The sequence below is a fragment of the Camelus dromedarius genome, chromosome 8 (genome assembly GCF_036321535.1).
Source record: "Camelus dromedarius isolate mCamDro1 chromosome 8, mCamDro1.pat, whole genome shotgun sequence".
Classification (NCBI taxonomy): Eukaryota; Metazoa; Chordata; class Mammalia; order Artiodactyla; family Camelidae; genus Camelus; species Camelus dromedarius.
In genome coordinates, this window is record NC_087443.1 from 42,750,049 (window position 1) to 42,769,681 (window position 19,633).

The following is a 19,633-nucleotide window of genomic DNA, read 5'->3' on the forward strand; positions in this document are numbered from 1 at the left end:
CTCCAGAAAGGGTCAGCCTTTCTGTTCTAATCAGGCCTTCATCTGATTCAACGAGGCCGAGCTACATGAAGGAGGACAATCTGCTTTACTTAGCCTATCAATTTAAATGTTACTCTCATCCAAAAACATCCTCACAGAAGAACCTAGAATCATGTTTGACCAGACATCTGGGCACTCTGTAGCCCAGTCTGGTGGGCATACTAAATTAACCATCATGGAGAGCCACAGAAAATTATTTCTTCAAGTGGCAGAGCAGGGATTTTAACTTAAGTCTGATTTAGAAGCCCATGACTGTTGCCCCTGTCCACACACTGCCACCAAAGAGGTGATAAATGCAATTAGAAAGACTTCTGGGCTGACAAACCTTTGGTCTTTTTCTAAACAGCTTTCTCTTCTCCTGAAGCAATGTCCACAGATCTTAAACATCCCAAGTGCCACATTTCCCCCCAATGATAAAGCATCATGTGCACACTGGCTCAAAACAAGCTTATCTAGGTAGTAGTACTTGCTTGTTGGTTGGGTTTTATACTAGAAGTTTAAGCATGGAAGTATTGATTAAATTATAGCCAATCTTGTCAGGATAAGATAGCTCTTAGTAAATTTTCCTAACAGGCATGTTCAAAGTCTGTAATACTGCATACAGAGGAGCAAATTTGAAAAAAAAAAAAAAAGATAATCAGGATTTGGGGGCAGAACAAGACAGAAATACTGACTTTTTGGCAATTACCTTTGTATTCTTTTAAAATTACATTAAAATCTCTTATTAATTAAAACAAGTGTTTATCAAACACCTGCTATGTACTGTTTGGGGTACTGGGCACATTGTACTGGTCAAAATTTGAAACATTTTCTTTCTCAGGGTTAAAAAAAATGTCATGTAGCATTACCAGTGTCTCAGCAAACCAGACGCCAAAAGTGTTAAGTCACAGAATTGTAACCTAAACTGTGACCAGTGACCACACTTTTGAGAGCATAAAAGTTCTTCAGGATCAGGGACTTACTCAAGTCCATATGCTGGATGGCATTATTAAATTAAGAGACGCAATTTATGATTTAATATTTTCATTACCAGAGACTCTACACTAGGTGGCGTAGCACTAGAAGCAGTAACCAGCAGTGGAAAGCCAATGTTGCAACTTCTGTGCTAAAAGCAGTTTCCCAGTGGATCCTAAGAGAAATAGTATTAATTGAGAAAGGGATGAGGTTCTTTTAAGTGATCGTTAGAATGCTCCTTGCTGGAAGGGCTGTGGAGGTGGAGAGATAAAAAGGTTCATGTGATGGCTGCAGGGCAGACTGCGAGTTGGAAAGATGAAGGCTGATCAATTCTCCACGTACAAAATCATCATGGTATTAAGGTGATACACAGCCTTACTGTGTAGGAGGGGCAGAGCCTGGATCAAGAAAGTTTAGGATTGTTGTGCAGACATGAAGTACATAAATGGAACTCTAGCTTTCATCGTTGGGAGATTTTGAAATTAATTTAACAGATTTAGTTAAGTTTAATGGTTGACAGAGCCATAAGCAACACCACCTCTCATGTCTATCCTGTATTTGGAGTGAGACGAGCCACTGCCTAACCTAAAAACGAAAATGGTGGCAGGCAGATATTAGCAGCAGAAAAACAATTTATCTTACACTAATGAGCATGTGCCTGATGGGCAATGTTCAAAATTATTTTAAGTGCAAAATAGAGCTGGGAATCTATAAAACTCTGTATACTTACAGATGAAGACAACTTTTGAAATAGCACTTGAAAGAACCAGGTCTTGACTTCTGCTGGTCTGTAAGGGACAGCCTGGAAGAACTAGAAACAGACTACCCTCAGAGACAAGGTGTTACCGCAAGTGAAGAACAGCCAGTGTACACAATGCCTCACTGACAACATTCTCAGCTTGGCACGCTTCTGTTCCAGGTTTGAGGTTGGACTGCTTTTTTTGTTGTTCAGAGACCTTTGGGCTAATACTGTACTAATACCCCTGATTTATAATCTGAAAGATATTCATTCATTTACTGATTAAAATTTTATTTAGTCTTTCCCCTTGGGCATGATTCCTGGCAACTTCAGCTCATACATGCAATTCTTTTGTTTATCAAATACTTCTTAAGTCCATAAAAAAAAAAACTTTTCTCAGGAAGGCAGATGTGCAGTTAACAATCATCCTCTGCAAATCTCAATGTTGTGTATTTTATTTTATTCTCCTTTAAAGTCATAGGTTGTGAAGGGGTTGGAATGGATTGGCATTATTCTTAGTTTGGATTCATGATGATAAATTGAATGGAAGTGAAAACAACTTTTTACATTAATAACTGCTTGAAACCTCAATGCATTGTGCTAAAAGTCATATATGAAAAATTTCAAATATATAAACAAAATCAATAAACCTATATTATCTTAATACCTTTATAAAATTGTCTCAGAACTTTGGATAAAAACCTTCGCTTAATTGTTCCCAGATTTTTAGATTTCATGAAGCAGTTAAAAAAAAAAAAGTAGGGGCCGATACAGGGCTGCCAACTTTTTATTCTGTCAGGTAAGAATATTTAAAGCAACTAACACCACTATCGACATTTCACAAAAGGATACTTCAATATCACAGAAGTTGGAATAACCATGTAATAAAAATTAAATTCGATTTGATGATCTTCTATCAACCCTTTTTTTTCCCCATGTGGATGCAGACATTTTAATCTCGGTCTAGAATCTGCAAACAAATGCTTAAAATGCCATTGGTCGAACCATTTCAATTAAAAGGCTAAAAGGCGAGTGGCTCTGCCTGAAATCAGTGTTAAAATCAGGGAGGAAAAGCAGTTTCTGACAACTAGTAGAGTAAAACACCCTCATAGATCCCCAAGCACTAAACATTTTGCTAATTAGGAATCTTGATCCATGTTTATCTTAAAACAAAATCCTTCATAACTAATATAAAATCAAATAAATCCAGCTACTTTGAAGAAAGACTGGTATACATGACTGTATCTGTTATAATCTGTCAAGGAAAATAACCCCAAATCATAGATTATCATAATTATATAACCTGTCATAAATGATATAATCTAAACTGCAAGCTTTTAATACTCCAAAATCTTTTGTGTTCAATTATATGGTCTATAATAAACGCTTTAAGAATTGTCTGCAGGAATAGGTGAATGTCGCTATAAATTACTGCAAAACAAGTTTCTTCCTAATGTTAGATTTCTCAGCCTGGCACAAAGTCTTATTGCAATCACTGAAACATAAATGATAGAAAAAAAAGTGGTGATAGTGTAGGGGAGCCCACTTGCCTGATCTCTCAATCAAATGAAAAAGCAATTAGAAGCTTTAGGGTGCTTACATGAGAACAGTAATTGTACACAAAGATTTTTGTGTAAAAATACCTCCCATTAGCTTAACTACACCTACTTTACTTTTTAAGTTAAGTAAATAGCATGAAAAAGTTTTAATATCCTAAAGGAATTCTAGTTCAAAAAGCATGCAATAGAATTTTAACATGATCTTGGGATGATTTTTATCTATCATATTGGATTATCAAAATGCTACAGTAGATGTGCATTTCACAGTTAGGTGATCACTTCCAATTTCACTATAAACATACCCACCTACACCACTGAAAAACAGTTTTGAGCACTTGTGTTGGTTTCTTTTTATACTTCCACTAGCTATAAAAATGCATGACTCGTACTATTTCAAATTCAAAATTAAGAATACAGCTTAGTCTGTTCAAAGGATATCCTTTCATTAGTAACTTTGGGAGTTCACAGATATATTTTTCTTTTAAACAATACCCTTTAAAAGCAAGATGCTCTCTTTTGTTGACCCAATCATACTTACTTAAAAAGGAGGGGAAGAGGCTTGGGAAAAGCTCAATCAAGTATTTTGTAGGTAGAATCAAGGTTTGTAGTACTTTAGATTTTGTGCTGAAGATGTGCCTTCAAGGTAAGTTCAACTAAATCATGTACTTAAAAACCAGTACACAGAATTTTGGGATCAACTTTACCTAACCATAATACACAAAACCATACATTTAAAAAACATCAGGGATCACACGAAATGCAGGAATGCTAATGTTTGGTTTCACTGATTCCTGTGACTTCCAAGGTAATTCTGGATTCTATAAAGTAGAAAATTGTAATTGACTACTACTGAGAATTCAAGTGTATGCAAAAAAATGGTAAGAATATTTACCTGTTAACCTGTGTTAATTTCAAACTACGTTTGCCTACATTACATATATATTTTGCCATGTTTTTTCCTTCTCACTCTTAAAACCCAAAACCTAATTAATACATATTAACTACTCCTGTCTTAATTCTTCTATTGCTCTTAATTATTCTCTGTTTTCATATTCTCTTTTTTCTGACTTAGCAATGAAATGCCATGTTTCTGGTCTAAGTCTTTGAAGAACATTACATAAACAAACACTTGTCTTCAAAATTTTGCTTTTAAAAAAAAGATTATACAATTTGAGAGAGGATGTAATTTTTCCCCCCGAAATAGTTCCTTTACTAGAATCAGTTGTGTGCCTGATGATCAAGAATGAGGAAATAAAAATCTTCCCATGCCTTTAATCTGGCCTCACGACCACTGTTTCTTTTACGGATGTGTCTTTGCAGTCAAGAGACCTGACATCATGTGCTCCAATTCCTTCGGTGTCCCTAGTTCAAGTGCTTGCCACTTCTTGGCTAGAATTCTGGAACATTACATTTTAAGACATCCCTTCATAACTACTTTAAATCTAAAATCACTTTGATCTAAATTTCCACTATTCATTTCTTTAATGGACCAATTAAATATCCATGGAGATGAATACAGAGAAGTTCCTGCCCCTTTATTATTGACCTGGCTCACTTAGAATTAAGCAGAATTAACATTCAAAGTTCATTTTGATTAAAAACACAGAGGCCGTATTTTCTGTGTCATTACCACTGTCAAGAAGAAAGCCAAGGTCGTAACAGATTTTTCCCAGACTGTTATTAAGAGATTAATGTAGCCTAACCACACCCGATTTACTTTCTAGTTTCCTAAGTAATATTAAAGTGTTAATTTTTCTTTGAAAGTTACAAGTATGATCTGCACATATATGATTTTGAGAATAATTTAATATGTTAACTTCAACATCCAACATCTTATATGCTAATGTCATTATTTTTAAATGTAAAGAAATGGATCCTTACAAAACCAAAATAACCCACAGGCCATGAGGTTGGTTTTTCCTTTTTCTTTTTTTTTGGTTTAAACAAATGTGCACCACGATGGTTCAACAAGTAAGGCAAGTGCCGTGAATATGAAAGCTGTAGTTTGCAATATACCACATCTAGAACCCAGGGGAGGTGAAGTAGACAGAAGTGGTAGTCATTCTAAATTAAACAGTCGGGTGATAACATCACAAGTTGGTTTGCAGCATCAAAAGTGTCTGTTTAAGTGTCTTTTTTCTTAATGATCAGGGGTCCCACGTTGTCACCAGTTTCTTCATTGTGTTTTGTGTGAGCTCCATCACAGAATGGGAACTAGGAAGAGAGAGATTGTGAAATGTCTAACTGCAAAATCAGTATCATGTGCTTATCTTCTATTTCCAGGTATAAATTCTATCTTGGGGCAGCAATATAAATGTACACAAAATTTACATTACTTCTATCAAAAGATGTGGTACAGAATATTCATATTAAAAACAAGTCCTTGCAGCGAAAACATGAACCCAAGCTTTCAGTGTTTTATTGGCATGGATGAGGAAAAGAGGTTATTAAAAAAAAAACAAAAAAAAACCTAAAATGTATCCCACAGCAAAGAACAGCATTTCAAAGTGACATATGTTTAATAAACAAACAGATGATTTTACAGTGAGAATAAAAGTTTACATTGTAAAAAGCTCAATTTGTATAAACAGCACACACAAAACATGTCACTGTAGGGTTTTATGCACATAGGTTATAAAACGAATTCTGAAAAGTGAAATATTTGTGAAAAGTCTCAAATAACTTACTGAAATAGCATGTTTAAATTTTATTTCTTTTTAAATCTCACATTGATAATACTAGAAAACTAATACATTTTCTCAAATTACTTTTCTCCATATATCGAATAAAGAACAGAGAGAAATCTAAGGAGAAATATACAAAAGATAAAGAAAGCCGTACATCTAAAATAGGAATAATAATCTGGTTCTGCCTAAAAATTGAAATTCACATGTTTCATCATGATCTTAAAATAAGTAAAGAAATAAATATTTCTTTAAAAAAATAGTAAGTAGATCCTGGCTATTTGTTAATAAACTTTCATGCTTCTTTAAAGTATATAAAGTTTTGTACGCCTTTAAATGTAAACTTAGTATTCAAAATCACTTTGTTTAGGGGCACAGATATCTTTTAATAGTACTTTCTATATCACTTAACCCCAGGAATTAGTGACTTAAGTCAGAATCATCTCTCAAACTTCATGTGAAGATTAGGCATTCTTATGTTTACTCATTAGAGATTTCTCATTTTAAGTTAATAAAAAGATTAAACATTTTTTTTCCAACCAAGAGCCAAAATGAGTTATTTCAACACAGAATTAGCAATTTCTTAAGAAAACATTGTATATGTTAATGGAATATATTTATTGAAGTCAATTCATAATTCTTAATACAGTATAAATGAATGAATGGCAGTTACTTGGCATTAAAATTCAAATGGTAAATTACATAAAAATATTTTGTGTTTTTTCCAGAAAGTATCTTGTTTTATTTTTGACCTTTCTATGCAGGACAAAGAAAACACGTTTGTGGATATATACTTTCAAACGTAATCTAGGAAGTATAGCAGTTTTTGTATTAAATAATAATGTGATGAAAACATGTGAATTTTAATAATCCTCTTTCATTTAAAATTCTGAAATGTGTTAAAAATGTCAAGCGAAGAGCTTAAATTACAAAAAGCACAAAGGGTATATTTAATTCAATTTGTGTAATATCAGTACTTAAAATTAAAAATATAAAGGTCAGAAAACTGATGAGGAAAAAAGTATAGCTCACAGATGCTTCTAACATTTGTTCTAAGATGTGAGCATTTCCTTACTAACAAATCCTGGAGAAAAGTTTGTGAATTAAACTGGCTGAATGTCCTATATGTCCAGAAAATACCCTATTCATATTTGTTAACCCAATTATAAAACTACAAATCTCAAATATCTTTAAAACTAAGAAAAGAAGGTAGCAGAAGAGGTTGGAATAAATGTTTAGGAGAAAAAAAAACCCATTGGAGATCCTTGCTCTCCACTTGGAAAGCTAGCTACGTTATCAGGGTCTTCATAAAAAAATACAAGATTTCTTTCTTTTTAACAAGTCTCACATCTCAAGTTACGATGTTTCTATTTTTAGGGTGATTCAAGATGGAACTAAATATATATTTTTCCTTAACTTATCTCTTCTACTTGCAAAAACAAAAATTTAAAAAAAATCTTTCTCCAACCTTTGTATTTTTAGAGTTTGATTTACATTTTCCAAAGGAGTTGTCTGGGGCCATTTGGCTCATTACCATAAATTGCTCAGAGAAACAAGCTTGCTTTGGTTGAGAAAGAAAACAAAAGCAATGAGATCTTTGAGACTACCTGAGAGAATATGACATTTTATAGCATTTTTCCGTACTTACTTTAGTAAGATGTAAGATAGTAGATATAATAGGAAAATGTGTAAGAAAAATTAAGATTTTATAAGGCTGTCCTTATGTGGACTGGGCAAGCAATGTAAGCAATTTTCAGAATATTGCTTCTATGAAGAAATAAAGTTAGTGCAACTCACTTACAAACCATTAATAGGATGCAAATGATCTCTTTCACACAGACACAAAGACACACAGACACACACAGGACAAAACCAAAAAAAACCTACTACTAACCAAAAAACCCAACTCAAATCCTGAAGTTGTTAAGGAAAGAAAATGATTCTACAGTTACATTTCATTTTCATTTCAGCTGCATTCCTGATGTGAACTGGCTCACCTATCTTCTCTTTCTTGATGATTTCTTAGTCTGCATTCTTCTTCTGTCCTTGTTCAAACTCTCCCCTGCCTCCGAAACGGCCCTCACACAACTCAGCAGATGAGGTAACCTACCTGAGGTGAGTGGGGTGTGGGAATCTAGTCAGACTCCGCTGCATGCTCTTCCCTCTTACAACACCGTTCCCTCACCTTGTTTTGAAATTAAGACTATTTTCCTTTTTAAGGCTGAGTTTCCAGTCTGTGTGTGCACTTTCATCTCCTTCCACCCTCTTTCAACATACCGCTGTCTCAAACAGTCTTTCCCTGCAGTCGCTTTAATCATTTCCATTCTATTGGCTCCTTTCCCTCCCATTTCACTTGTGGGTAGCCTTTTTGTGAAATACTATGAAACAGGCTGGCTTCTGAAACAGCAGAGGACATGCCAATTCGGGGGAAGAGGAGAGGAGTGAGGTGTTAATAAGAGGTAATTTCTGCATATGACTAAGAGATCTGATTCATTAGGTCTGAGAAAACTGCTCAAAATGTTAGACACACACAATAGGTTACCAGTGATGATACCCTAAGAATGAATTAGAAGCGGGGGAAAAAAATGGACAAATTAAGAGAATGAGGTTAACAGATACAAACTACTACACATAACATAGATAAGCAACAAATATTTACTGTACAACACAGAGAATTAGATCCAATATATTGTAATAACCTATAGTGGAATATAATCTGCACAAAACATGGTACACCTGAAGCTAGTGCAATACTGTCAATTAACTATAATTTAAACAAAGAATGAATTAGAACTGAATTAGTCTATATCACATGTAACTGTTTTTAGATAGGAGTTTAAATTTTGTTTTATTTCAAACACAATTGGTTATATGAAGGGGGAAAAAAAACCACCGAATATCACCATCTAATCAAAGGTATTAGTTACAAGTTTTCTGTGCAGACATGTAAGTTTGTGACTTGGCACCTGTGTGATAACCTTAGGAACTTCAGGAATGTGAGGGAGTTTCCAAAGATGTCTGGAGAATAAGAACATCCATTAACTTGAATAACATTCAAAGTGAACTCTTAATTGATTCATGTGGGAATAAAAAGTACCCAAGATTCAGTGAAAATTCAGAATTGACAAATCATAGATGCAAAAAGGATTAATAATAGCATAAAAGGTAAGCTTAAAAAGAAAGACAACACAGAAAATAGAAAATAAATGACTGGGCTGGCATTCCTTTCCTTGAAGTCTACCTATGGGAAACGGCCATCTCCAGTTTAATCATCTGGAAAATCTAAATTGTATGATGAAAGAATAATCCTGGAATGTTTTGTTGACTTATAAAGTCAAGAATAAACATTTAAACCACTAGCTTGTGTCCATTTGTGATTCTTCCTGAAACACTTGAGATCTTATTCTATAAAAGTCCGTATTTGCTTTATTGACCCTTTACCCTCTGGAAACACCCAACCAAAGCAAGCACCCTTTACTTGACAGCAGAGCTAAGCCTCAGAATTCACTCAAGCAGTCCTTGTATTTCTTTTTCTTTCCATTCACTGTCACATTTACCAAAATTTTGACATATATTCAGCCTTTTAGCATTTCTTTAGTAGTAATTCATCCTGTAACCCATTTGAACATAACTATTCTAATTATTCTGTTGAAATTACACCAAAAGGTCAATTGCCTAATTGTTTAATCCAACTGTGATAGTTTATTCACCTCGTGGGCTTCTGCACTGGCTGATGTTCACAACTGAACCTTCTTTGAAACGTCTCCTTTTTCCACTGTGAGGCCACAATAGTCTTAGTTTTCTTGTAACTCTGGCCTAATTCATCTCCTTTTTTGGCTCTTGTTCATCTTTACAAAATGCAGAAAATTCTCCAAGATCTCATACTCAGCCCTTGATTTTTATCTCTATCAAGGATCTGCTGCATTCCTGCGCTTGACTCATCCGTTCTGCTGATCTCTATCTCCAACCTTGATGTCTCAACTTTAGTCCCACATTTCAGTCTGTCTGCTGGACATTGCCATTCAAATGTCATGTCAAAGTCACTCTTTGAAACTGAACTCCTCTTCACCGTCCTGGAAAATTGGCTTTTCACCCTGAATTTCTTATTGCTGTTGATGGCACTACCTCTTCCAATCCTACAGGCTTCCACGAGCTTTAGTTTTCCTTCCCCAATCTTCCATGCAAATCAGTCATTGCACTTGGCTGATCCTTCCCTCCAAATGTTTCATGTATCTGTTCATTTTTCTCCATTCCCATATATATTATATATATATATAATATAATGTAAGTATAATTTTAGGTCTGAAACCCCTGACAAGGAGCTCCCCCATGTCAGGAGGCACAAACTCCTCACACTGGTACTCAAGACACTCCTCAGGTTGGACTTATTCCTTGGGGGACGGAGGTGCAAGGACCAGACTAGATTCCTCGTTGATCCATCTTTGTTCACATGAGTCTTTTCTAGCAGATTCTGAGAAAGAGTCCCCAATAATTGCTAGTGTATTCCAATGCCACCGGTCTTTCCAGGGGCAGTTTAACTTCCATGTCTATCACTACTCCTTCCCAGAAGATTCTAGCCCAGAGTGTAAGCTCTTCCTTTTATTTAAAGCACTCGTACTCCATCTACTATACACATCTACAATACTTGCTGTTTTACTATTCAACTGTTCTCATGCATGTAAGCATAACAGATGCTAAATGAACGATTTAAGATCACTGACTAAAGAACTATTACAACTCTGACTTAGAGATTCCGTGATTTCTAAAGGTATTTTTTATATTTTGGTGAGCAACAACAGAATGAAACCTATTACAGGTGTTAATTTTTTAAAAACACACCAGATCTAGTCTATAGAATATTACTGAGGATTATTTTCTAGCAACACACTAGTGCTTACAAACAATCACATTCCAAATGAATAGTGCTCTTCTTAAGGTATAATTTGTTGTAATGGGACTATTAACTTTTGGTTCATATTCTACATGTTCATCAAGTAGTTTTCAGACATGATGACATGATCTAAGCACTGTATCACCAATGGATTATACAAGATCAGTTGTATCTGGAGAAGCAGGTTAGTGGAATATGCTTTCTAGTACTATTGTGTGACTTCTTTGTTATTCGTGATATGTGATTTGTGATAATGGCTTTCCACTGTGGGAAGAGGTCCCTGACATAACATGCTTTCAGAAATAGATATATCACTCTTATTGTCCATTTTCTTAGGACTTACAGTGTCATCTTTAGTGAAATCCAATCTATTTAAATGCTAATAGTGGCAGTACACATAGTATTTCACCAGATTTCTCAAAATATACCAGAAATTTTGAAGTCATTCAATGTCTGAAGTGTTCGCTTCGTGACCTTAGGAAAGCATTTTACCATCTTTAGATCACTAGCTATCATCACTGTCTAAAAGCTGCACATATCACAGATGACATTTCTAGATGGAACTTGATAAAATGCAATTCTCACAAAAGGAAATTTTCAAGATAGAAAAAAAATCCTGTGTTAGATATTTACATTTAGGAGGTGCAGCTTATAGAAAGCTTAGGATACAGGGTCAATATATTTACCAGGTAAGAAATTTCAGGGGTGATTTTCCACAAGTTTCTCCTGACATTTCTAAAACTTGTCTTAGAATTCAGGAGCTTGAAACCTCAAGGAAAAAAAAAATCACCTCTTCTATTTCTTCATTTTTAGGCTGTACACTTCTTTTCCTGAGATTGGGGAGGCTAAGAGCCACCTGGGGAGAAAATTCTAAGAGTAAATAAAAGGGATTTTTTTTTCTCTTCTTTGGTCAAGAATATGGTTACATTCACCTGAACTCAATGAGGGTACGATGTAATTTTACTGCATGGAGGTTATACATTTTAGTGAATATATTCCTGAAGAGTACATGGAAAACAGAGAAAACCAGAATCTATTAAAGAAAGGAAGAAAAGAAAAAGGCATATCTTAACAATATCCGATGACACCAGTTTGACGGAATAGTTCAAAAGGAAATGTTATATTAAAGGTGGCACTGACATAGAGGACTTATTTCTCTTACCTTTTTGGACCTCCAACAACGGCAGTACACAGCTTTATCTCCCAAATCCTCCATGTCAAATGCATGTACTACCTTGGGGTTGTCTTTTTGGATGTGAGGATTTACCATGGACTTGTTGCGATGATCTTTAACATAAAATCTTTTGTAAGCTAGATAGCCAATGGCAGCTGTCCCAGCAGCAATGGTAACTGCGGCGATCCATTCAACTAGAGCAGGGAAGGAAAACAGGTTTGAGTAAAGCCAAAACAGACACTAATAACCTAACATGAACATTTAGGGAATCCCGTTTGGGGATATTAAGCATCCCAATAGTCAAAGGGTCTTAATGTTAACGAAATGATCAGAACACACTGGTGTAACAGTCCTTGGTTAAGATTTTCCTCAGCCCTTACTGAGGCAATTGTGTATTTTCTATTGAGTGATGTTAGTTAAATTAAGATAGAAGAGGGAAACTTAAAAATTATTTTATAGATGGAGAAGGAAAAACAAAGCTTAATAATTGTTAAGTGCTCATAAATAGATTTAAAATAACATGAGAGCTTGCAGATATCTTTAGCTTAAAAAAATTAACATGAAAAAATTCAGATTAGAAATAAGGCCATAAAAATTCAGATTACAAATAAGACCCTCTCACCTCCCCCCAAAAATCAGGAGGTGATAATGTTAACAAAATGACTCACCAGAATTCATTTATATAGTAGGTCCTTTAGTCATTTAAAAATGTATAACCACAAACAGAATTGGTATCCAAAGAAAAAATAAGAAAGGATAATTAAAACAAAACCAACCCTTAATATTAAACACTCAAGGGAATATATCCAGCAGGATTCTGGGCTTCAAAGTCATTCAAAAGTTGTTGTTGTTTTTTTTAATTTCAAAGTAACTTATTAAAATAAAAATTGGAATGTACTAATTTCATAGAAAATATAATTACAGTTAGATTCTCATTTAATAAATTCTAAAATTTTACTCTTCACCAGTGGATGATCTGAATTCCCTACACACTTCATTTTAAATTTCATGACATTTTTCTGCTCAACTACTTGCTTGACCAATAAGCCATCTATGGATTCTTTTCACACAGATTTTCAAAGACCCCTTAGAAACCCAAGCACTTAACAGCTACCCCAGTTCCAGAGAATTTTGGAGAGAAGAGAGTTCTGCATAGTCTGGTTAGCCTCAGCCTCAGAGGAGAGTGGTCTATTCCCAGCATGGAGTGGACTGCAGGAAGAAGTTGAACAGGGGTCAGGACAAACACACTGGACTGCGTCCCAGCACTTCCTGAGTCAGATCTTCACAGTATTTGAAATAAGTTCCCAGACTATCAAATAAAGCCCTAGAGAGATAAGTACAAAAAACACATTCCAAGGCCAAACAAAAACATATAATGAATAATTAACTGTAAGAATTATTTGCACTATTGAGTCAAATTTCTAATTGTACTAATGTGATTAATTACTCAACCTAATAGTACTTTCCATAAAATTGGAGCTCATTCTTGCAAAACTCTAACGGAAAGGAACAACCACTCTCACACTTAGTCCTTTTATCTTGGTAGCTTATTTAATAATTTAGTTTTAATCAAATGTTTCTAATTAGCATGTTCCTTCGATTCTATTTGCAACCACAGTATTTTTCTCTACAAAGAAATTTCGTTTGTTTCCCTGCCCATACATTTCTATTCCTCCCTGCCAAAATCCCCTAAAATAAACATTAATTTTATGTCCTTCCCAAGTGCTACTTGACTGAGAAAAGTTAACAAGTCATATGACAGCTTCAAACTTTTGAGAAGAGATATTTTTAACTACACACCCTGTGTCAATTTCCCAAATTTTAGTGCTGCTTCATGGTATCACTCTGTGGCAACTTTAAGCAGAGCTGAAACTTCACTCTGATTTCTAGCTTGATTCATGATCTTTTCATTTGCCATGGAACTCCCTTAAGAAAATGTCAGCAGCTATGGCAATCCACACTTAGCTAATGGAAAGCCACTCTGAATAGCTAATGTACCCATCACAAAATGGGCTAAAACACTGCCTTGTATAGTATGTGCTCAATAATGTTTGGTAAATGTTAAATCTTCAGTATAAATTTACAAAGGGGTAAATATCCCAAAGGACTAAAATAACACAATTCCCTAAATGGCTGTTGATCTTAGTTATACTTCACTTTCGAGGTGAATTTTGAAGTAATCTCTAACAGATTTGTTTTAATGATGCCTGTATTATTATATAAAGGCTGAGATCCAAAGAATAACTACAATTTGCTAGGATTAATCTGTTTCATGATATAAAAAGAGAATCCTACAGGAATTTCTACCCAACACGATAGGTCAAAAGAATCTTTCTTAGCTATGAAAACATTCTTCTATTTGCTTTTCTTATATTACCAACTGAATCCACTGGGTGGCTTTTTTTCTTTTTTTTTTTAAATCTTTACCTCCTCTGGAGTTTTTGATGGTGAAAGAAATGACAGAATAACTGACGAGGGAACTGACTGTAGGTATCACCCAAGAGTGGCTGTCCCATGGGGAATCAAAACACGCACTCTGTGATCCCACTCCCTAAGAAGGGTCACTCAGGACCCTATACAAATGTCACAAAGCCATATATGTGCTAGGAAAATGGCTTTGTATTTGTTCCAATAAATTTTTTAGAACCACAGGGTTAGATAAGGTCTTAAAAAAAGTACTTCCATCCTTCTCCCCTTTCCAAATTCTAACTCTCTAATCTCATTAGAGACAACTGTAAAAGTTTCCAGAATAAGAAAAATGCTGCTGTTTTATTGTTTCATTACTGCAGCCTGAATCAGTCTTTTCTGGCAAAAAGCTATGGATGCCACTGGCAACTCTAGGGAAAAGAAGGAAAAGGAAACTATACAGAGACAGACAAGAATGAGGATAGATTCAAAAGTCAACAATTAGAGAAACAATTGAAAACCCAGGACAGTAAACAAATAAAAACAAAACCCAAGTAACATTTAGGTCTTGATAGCATACATGTCTATTAAGAATAGACACCATCTCTGATTGAACAAGGTACTTCACCAAGACTCAGTTTCTAAAGATGTTTCAGATGGCACCTTTCAGACATTCTTTCAGAACTGGAGTCCAGAAAAAAATCCTGAGCATTATCTCTACCTCTTCTAGTTTATCCTTACTTTTCTTCTCTGTAGACCCCTAGCAAGGTACAGTATTCCTATAGTCAGATCAAACCCCACCTTACCCAAACTTGCTTAACAGTGCTTTCTACCTATACAAATACCATGAATAGAAAGAACAAAATACAAAAAATACATTTCTAAATAATCCCTCCCTTTCCTACTCTTCCCTTGGCCTCCTATTGTATAATCTTTGGTTTTCTCTCTGAATTATTCAGAGATAGAAAAAACATCAACTTATTTCCAAATCTCACACCCATGTTTACAACCTATTTCTTGGCTTTTCTCTACCAAGAGAATCATTTTGCTTGAACCTAAGACAGAAGTCTCACCCTGTTTCTTTTCCTTTAGACCCTTTTCTGTCCCAAACTGTCCTCTCCTGCCCAGCATCAACTGCCATAGAATCAGAATGCTCCTTTCATCTCAGGAAAGGGGGAGGGGAGCTGTGTTTAAATCTTTGCCTGCTTGAGGGCTCCCCCAGATTAGTAGGCTGTGCCTGGTAATGTTTTTCTCCCAAGGCCTGCTGTACAGGTGGTCTTCAATGTTAGTTAAGTAAAAAGAAGTAACAGATAACTAATTTGAACTTGTGGCTCCCTCTGTCCGTCCTACTATCACATTGCTCTTACACCAAATGACTTCTCTTAGACCTCATCTTAATCTATTGTATCAAAGCGTGGAATTTAAATACTTCCTGAGATTAAAAATAAAACTGTATTATGGAACATTTCAGACACACACAGGAAGTACTATAATGAACTCCCAGTTACCCTCACTCAGCTCCAATAAGGCTTAACTCACCACCCATCTTGTTTCATCTATAGCTCAAATCACTCCATTATTTATTGTTTACAACCTATAGGTGCTCTCTCCTTTATCTGCAGTATGGTCTGCACATTCCTTCTCAGATAAAAAAAAAAGCCCTTGAAGAGTTACCTTAAATGACTTGATGAATTTATTGGATTCAAACAGTATTTTTGTGTGGTTAAATGTATTGGAAAATTATGAATTAGTTTCAGCAAAAGAAATAATAATGTAACAGCCAGAGAATAAGAATTTATGAAATTCAGTTTTGGTTACATGCATTGTAGTGTTTGGGGTTTGGGACGTATAATAAGTGCAAGGCAGATAGACTAATGCCTATCTTGTAACTTGAGGGTAAAGCAAAATATGAAAACAAAAGTGATTTGAGGGGACAGCAGAAGTAAGGAAGGCCTTTAAAAATATTTGGATTACTCAGCTCTTTTTTTTTAAGATAAGGGTGAATTATGACTGACTATGGGTTGAAGATAAGAAAATCCCTGTGGGAGGACTGAAGAATTAAGAGCAATAGGTATTATTACTGAGGCAAGAGCTTACGGGAGCAGGAGAAAATGGCATCTGGAGGATATGGAGAGAACAGCCTCAGATAATCTCTTCTTTGCAAATAGAAGGGAAGGGATTAAGGATGAGAGCAGATTTAATGAGTTTTTGAGGCAATAAGGAGCATGAAGTTTAGCAAACTTCCCAAAAGTCATCTATTGGTTGTCGTTATAGACCTGTGACGCAACAGCAGTGAAAGCCACTTAATGTTTCTGATCATTTTTGAACAATAATAAATATCTGGTATCAAGTAAAAAATAAGTTTGGTATCATCAACCAAACAGGTTTCAAGAGCCATCTCACTGACTCGGATCTTTGGATTTCAAATTCCAATCACTTATCCTCATTGCCTCTCCCAGATTGTGTCCTGACTTGATCTCCATTAATTTTATTTCTCATTCAACCACCCACCCTTTTTTTTCTTCTTAATATAAACAAGTATTCTGCACGCATACACACACCCTTTTTAAATTTAACATATACAATGCTTACCACTGCCAAATACCACTCTAAGTCTTTTATGATTATTCACTTATTTAACTGAGAAGAGACATGGTCCTTTCTTCCCCCAAATCAAAAGATCTAAATTGATTTTCAATCTATAGGAATTAACAGGTTTGGCTGAAAAACTGAGAGTAGAACAAGTTGAGATCTAAACTTTACAGAATGGATATTCTGTCCCTACCTTGCTCCACCACTATATTTGAGGAAGAAGGTACCAGTAGAAGTGATTTACAAAGGCTTTGGGCCTCTCTACCCACGGTCCTCACAACAATCTTTATGCTTTTAGGTGTGATAAAAAGTAGTTACTTCTCATAAAAAAAGTTGAGTACTTAAAAATTTAGGCTAATGACCCACTTCACCAAGCAATTTCCTATCCCTTAGAAAATGGCAAATGGGAAAATTACCTTTGGAATCCCCTAGAGGATTCCCCTAAATTAAGAAAACAACAAACTTGTCTTGATTGCAAGAAAGATTAGCTTGCAGATAGTCTTAAGAAGTCCTAGGGTTCACCTACTTCACATTTAATATTATGCTACCTAAACTTTAGTGCCCATCTACAGAAAATGACTCCACATTTAAAAAATACATTTTGGAACCTTTTGGCCCATATCACAGAAGTGTAAACTGTCTTCCTATAAACTTATCAGTAGCTCAAGTCATATGAATATCTTATTTTACACAATAGTCTTATTCCTGAAAAAAAAATTTTTTTTTACAACAAAACAGAAACAAAAATCACTCCCTATTTTAAATGCACCAAGATGCCTCTATTTAAAGGAGCCTAAAGATGAGTATCCTTTGAAATATTTTTTGCAAATAACCACCTCCTAAACACTGCCATTAGTACCTTAAAAATGTCATGGGTTTTCACCCTCACCCTGCCAGGTAACTTTTGGCAACAAGTGGAATTCTCCAGTTCATAGAATCTATTACAAGATTAGGGCTCAACTCAGTAGAGATCTTTCACATAACCTTGCACTCCAGGGGCTCAATATTTACCAAATGAATCAAGGAGGCTATTTTTATTTAACTTCTGGACAATCTCTTTACCTTTACTTAACTACTGTTACATGTAACTAAACCTTGAGGTATGGCGTTTTATACCTGGGCAAAGATCACATGTATCACGTAGCTGGCACACAGTATTTTATTAACAATTAACACCCCACCAAGAATTGTTATTAAGTGAAGCTCCACATTAACTGACTTCTAGAAAGTCTCTTACTTTTAACGGAACTTTCTGCGAAGTAATGTTTCCAAACGCTGGGTACCAGTATAAGGGAAGCAAGGCTGAGAAACATGAAGCCCCAGGAGCTCGATTTTCAATCCTCTCTTTTGGACTACTGCCACCGAGCGCCAGATGCCAGAGGCATAATAAAAAACTGGGAAACTGAAGACCTCGGATTGGGTTTCTTCTCTTTTAAAAAATGTGCAAAACTAAGATGTGATTAGTCATGCGTCGCTTGAGGGTTGCAGGAAACCGACATTCTCACTCCGTAGTGATTTAAACACGAGAAGGAGTAGCGGTTTTTCTTTCTTTCTGTTTTCACCTTTCCTTTTATCCAGGCCCATTGATGTAACACAGAGGGGTCCCAGGGGAGAACAAGAAAAGCTAGCAGCGCAGCGGGATCATTACGATATACGGTCTGGCTAGTGAGGAGAAACGTGGTCTAGATCTGGATAGATGCCTGCATGGCCCCCACGCCCGGGGATCATACCCGGATCTCTCCCCTTTCCCCCCGTGCGGCCTAGGGAGCCCGCAGGCCGGCAGAGCGCTTGCCCTTCTGCATCTCAAGGTTACAGGACAGGCGGGCGCGCAGGGCAGTGGGAACAACCCAGAGAGGCGCTGACGAAGCTGCAACCGGTGCGCAGGCCTCCAGCCTCACCCGCTCCCAGGCCCCACTTCACCTCGTACGCTGGAAGTCATACTCATGGCGCCGTCGCTTGCAAGGGTGTGCACAGGGAACTGAGCGCAAACCGGCTCGCGCGGGCAGCTGGAGTCAAGGTGTGACAGGCGTCCGTCCTAAGGGCACCGGCTCCAGGTTGCTACCGCGCAGGCGCAGTGACGGGGCCGTAAGCACGTGTGTACTATTCAACCCGGCTGATGCTGAGCATGCGCAGAGCTGCCTAAGGAAGTCTCGAGCCTGGATTTTGACAGCCGCAGGAGGGGGAGGAGGAAGAGACCTGGAGAGGTAGTAACTGAGTTTGCGCAATCACGAGGGGCCGGGCCTTTGGAATCGGGAGTCCGGGCCAGGTTTTTCGTCTCTTCCAGGTGTGCGGATTTCTCGGGGTAGAAGGCATGTGCTGATACAATACCATAATTAGATTATCTGAGCTTTTACCCCAAATTTTCTTGCTTAGTCTGGTATCTTCAGGTCCAGTTTTCATATGAAATTGCCAGTGGCAGACACAGGGAACCAACTGTGTGTCCCATTCCAGAATCTTCCCTCGCTCTCAGTGTGCACCCCTTTCTTCTGCCTTCGACCCAATTCTCCGTCTGTTGAGGATTTTGGAACCTGCACTAAGGGTCGAGGGGGAGAGAGGAAGAAAACGTGGCTCATTTCTCTTTAAGAATGTGCACAC

The 19,633-nt window shown here is 36.4% G+C and overlaps 1 protein-coding gene across 1 annotated transcript; it reads right to left on the bottom strand.

Annotated features, from left to right (window-relative positions):
* Window positions 1-2,503: 2,503 nt before the first annotated feature.
* CISD1 (CDGSH iron sulfur domain 1) lies at window positions 2,504-19,130 on the bottom strand. Its single transcript, XM_010985762.2, has 3 exons — window positions 18,959-19,130; window positions 12,029-12,234; window positions 2,504-5,505 (listed from the first exon to the last, which is right to left on the bottom strand). The coding sequence occupies exons 1-3, from the start codon at window positions 18,981-18,983 to the stop codon at window positions 5,416-5,418; spliced, it is 321 nt and encodes a 106-aa protein (XP_010984064.1). The 5' UTR covers window positions 18,984-19,130; the 3' UTR covers window positions 2,504-5,415.
* Window positions 19,131-19,633: the final 503 nt, after the last annotated feature.

Bases quoted from the DNA above. Each gene is read 5' to 3' on its own strand.
- CISD1 (XM_010985762.2), bottom strand. From the start codon at position 18,983: ATGAGTATGACTTCCAGCGTACGAG. The intron at 12,235-18,958 runs GTGAAGTGGGGC...TCCCTGCTCTAG, and splicing joins TATGACTTCCAGCGTACGAG to TTGAATGGATCGCCGCAGTT. The intron at 5,506-12,028 runs GTAAGAGAAATA...CTCTCTTCCTAG, and splicing joins GTTGTTGGAGGTCCAAAAAG to TTCCCATTCTGTGATGGAGC.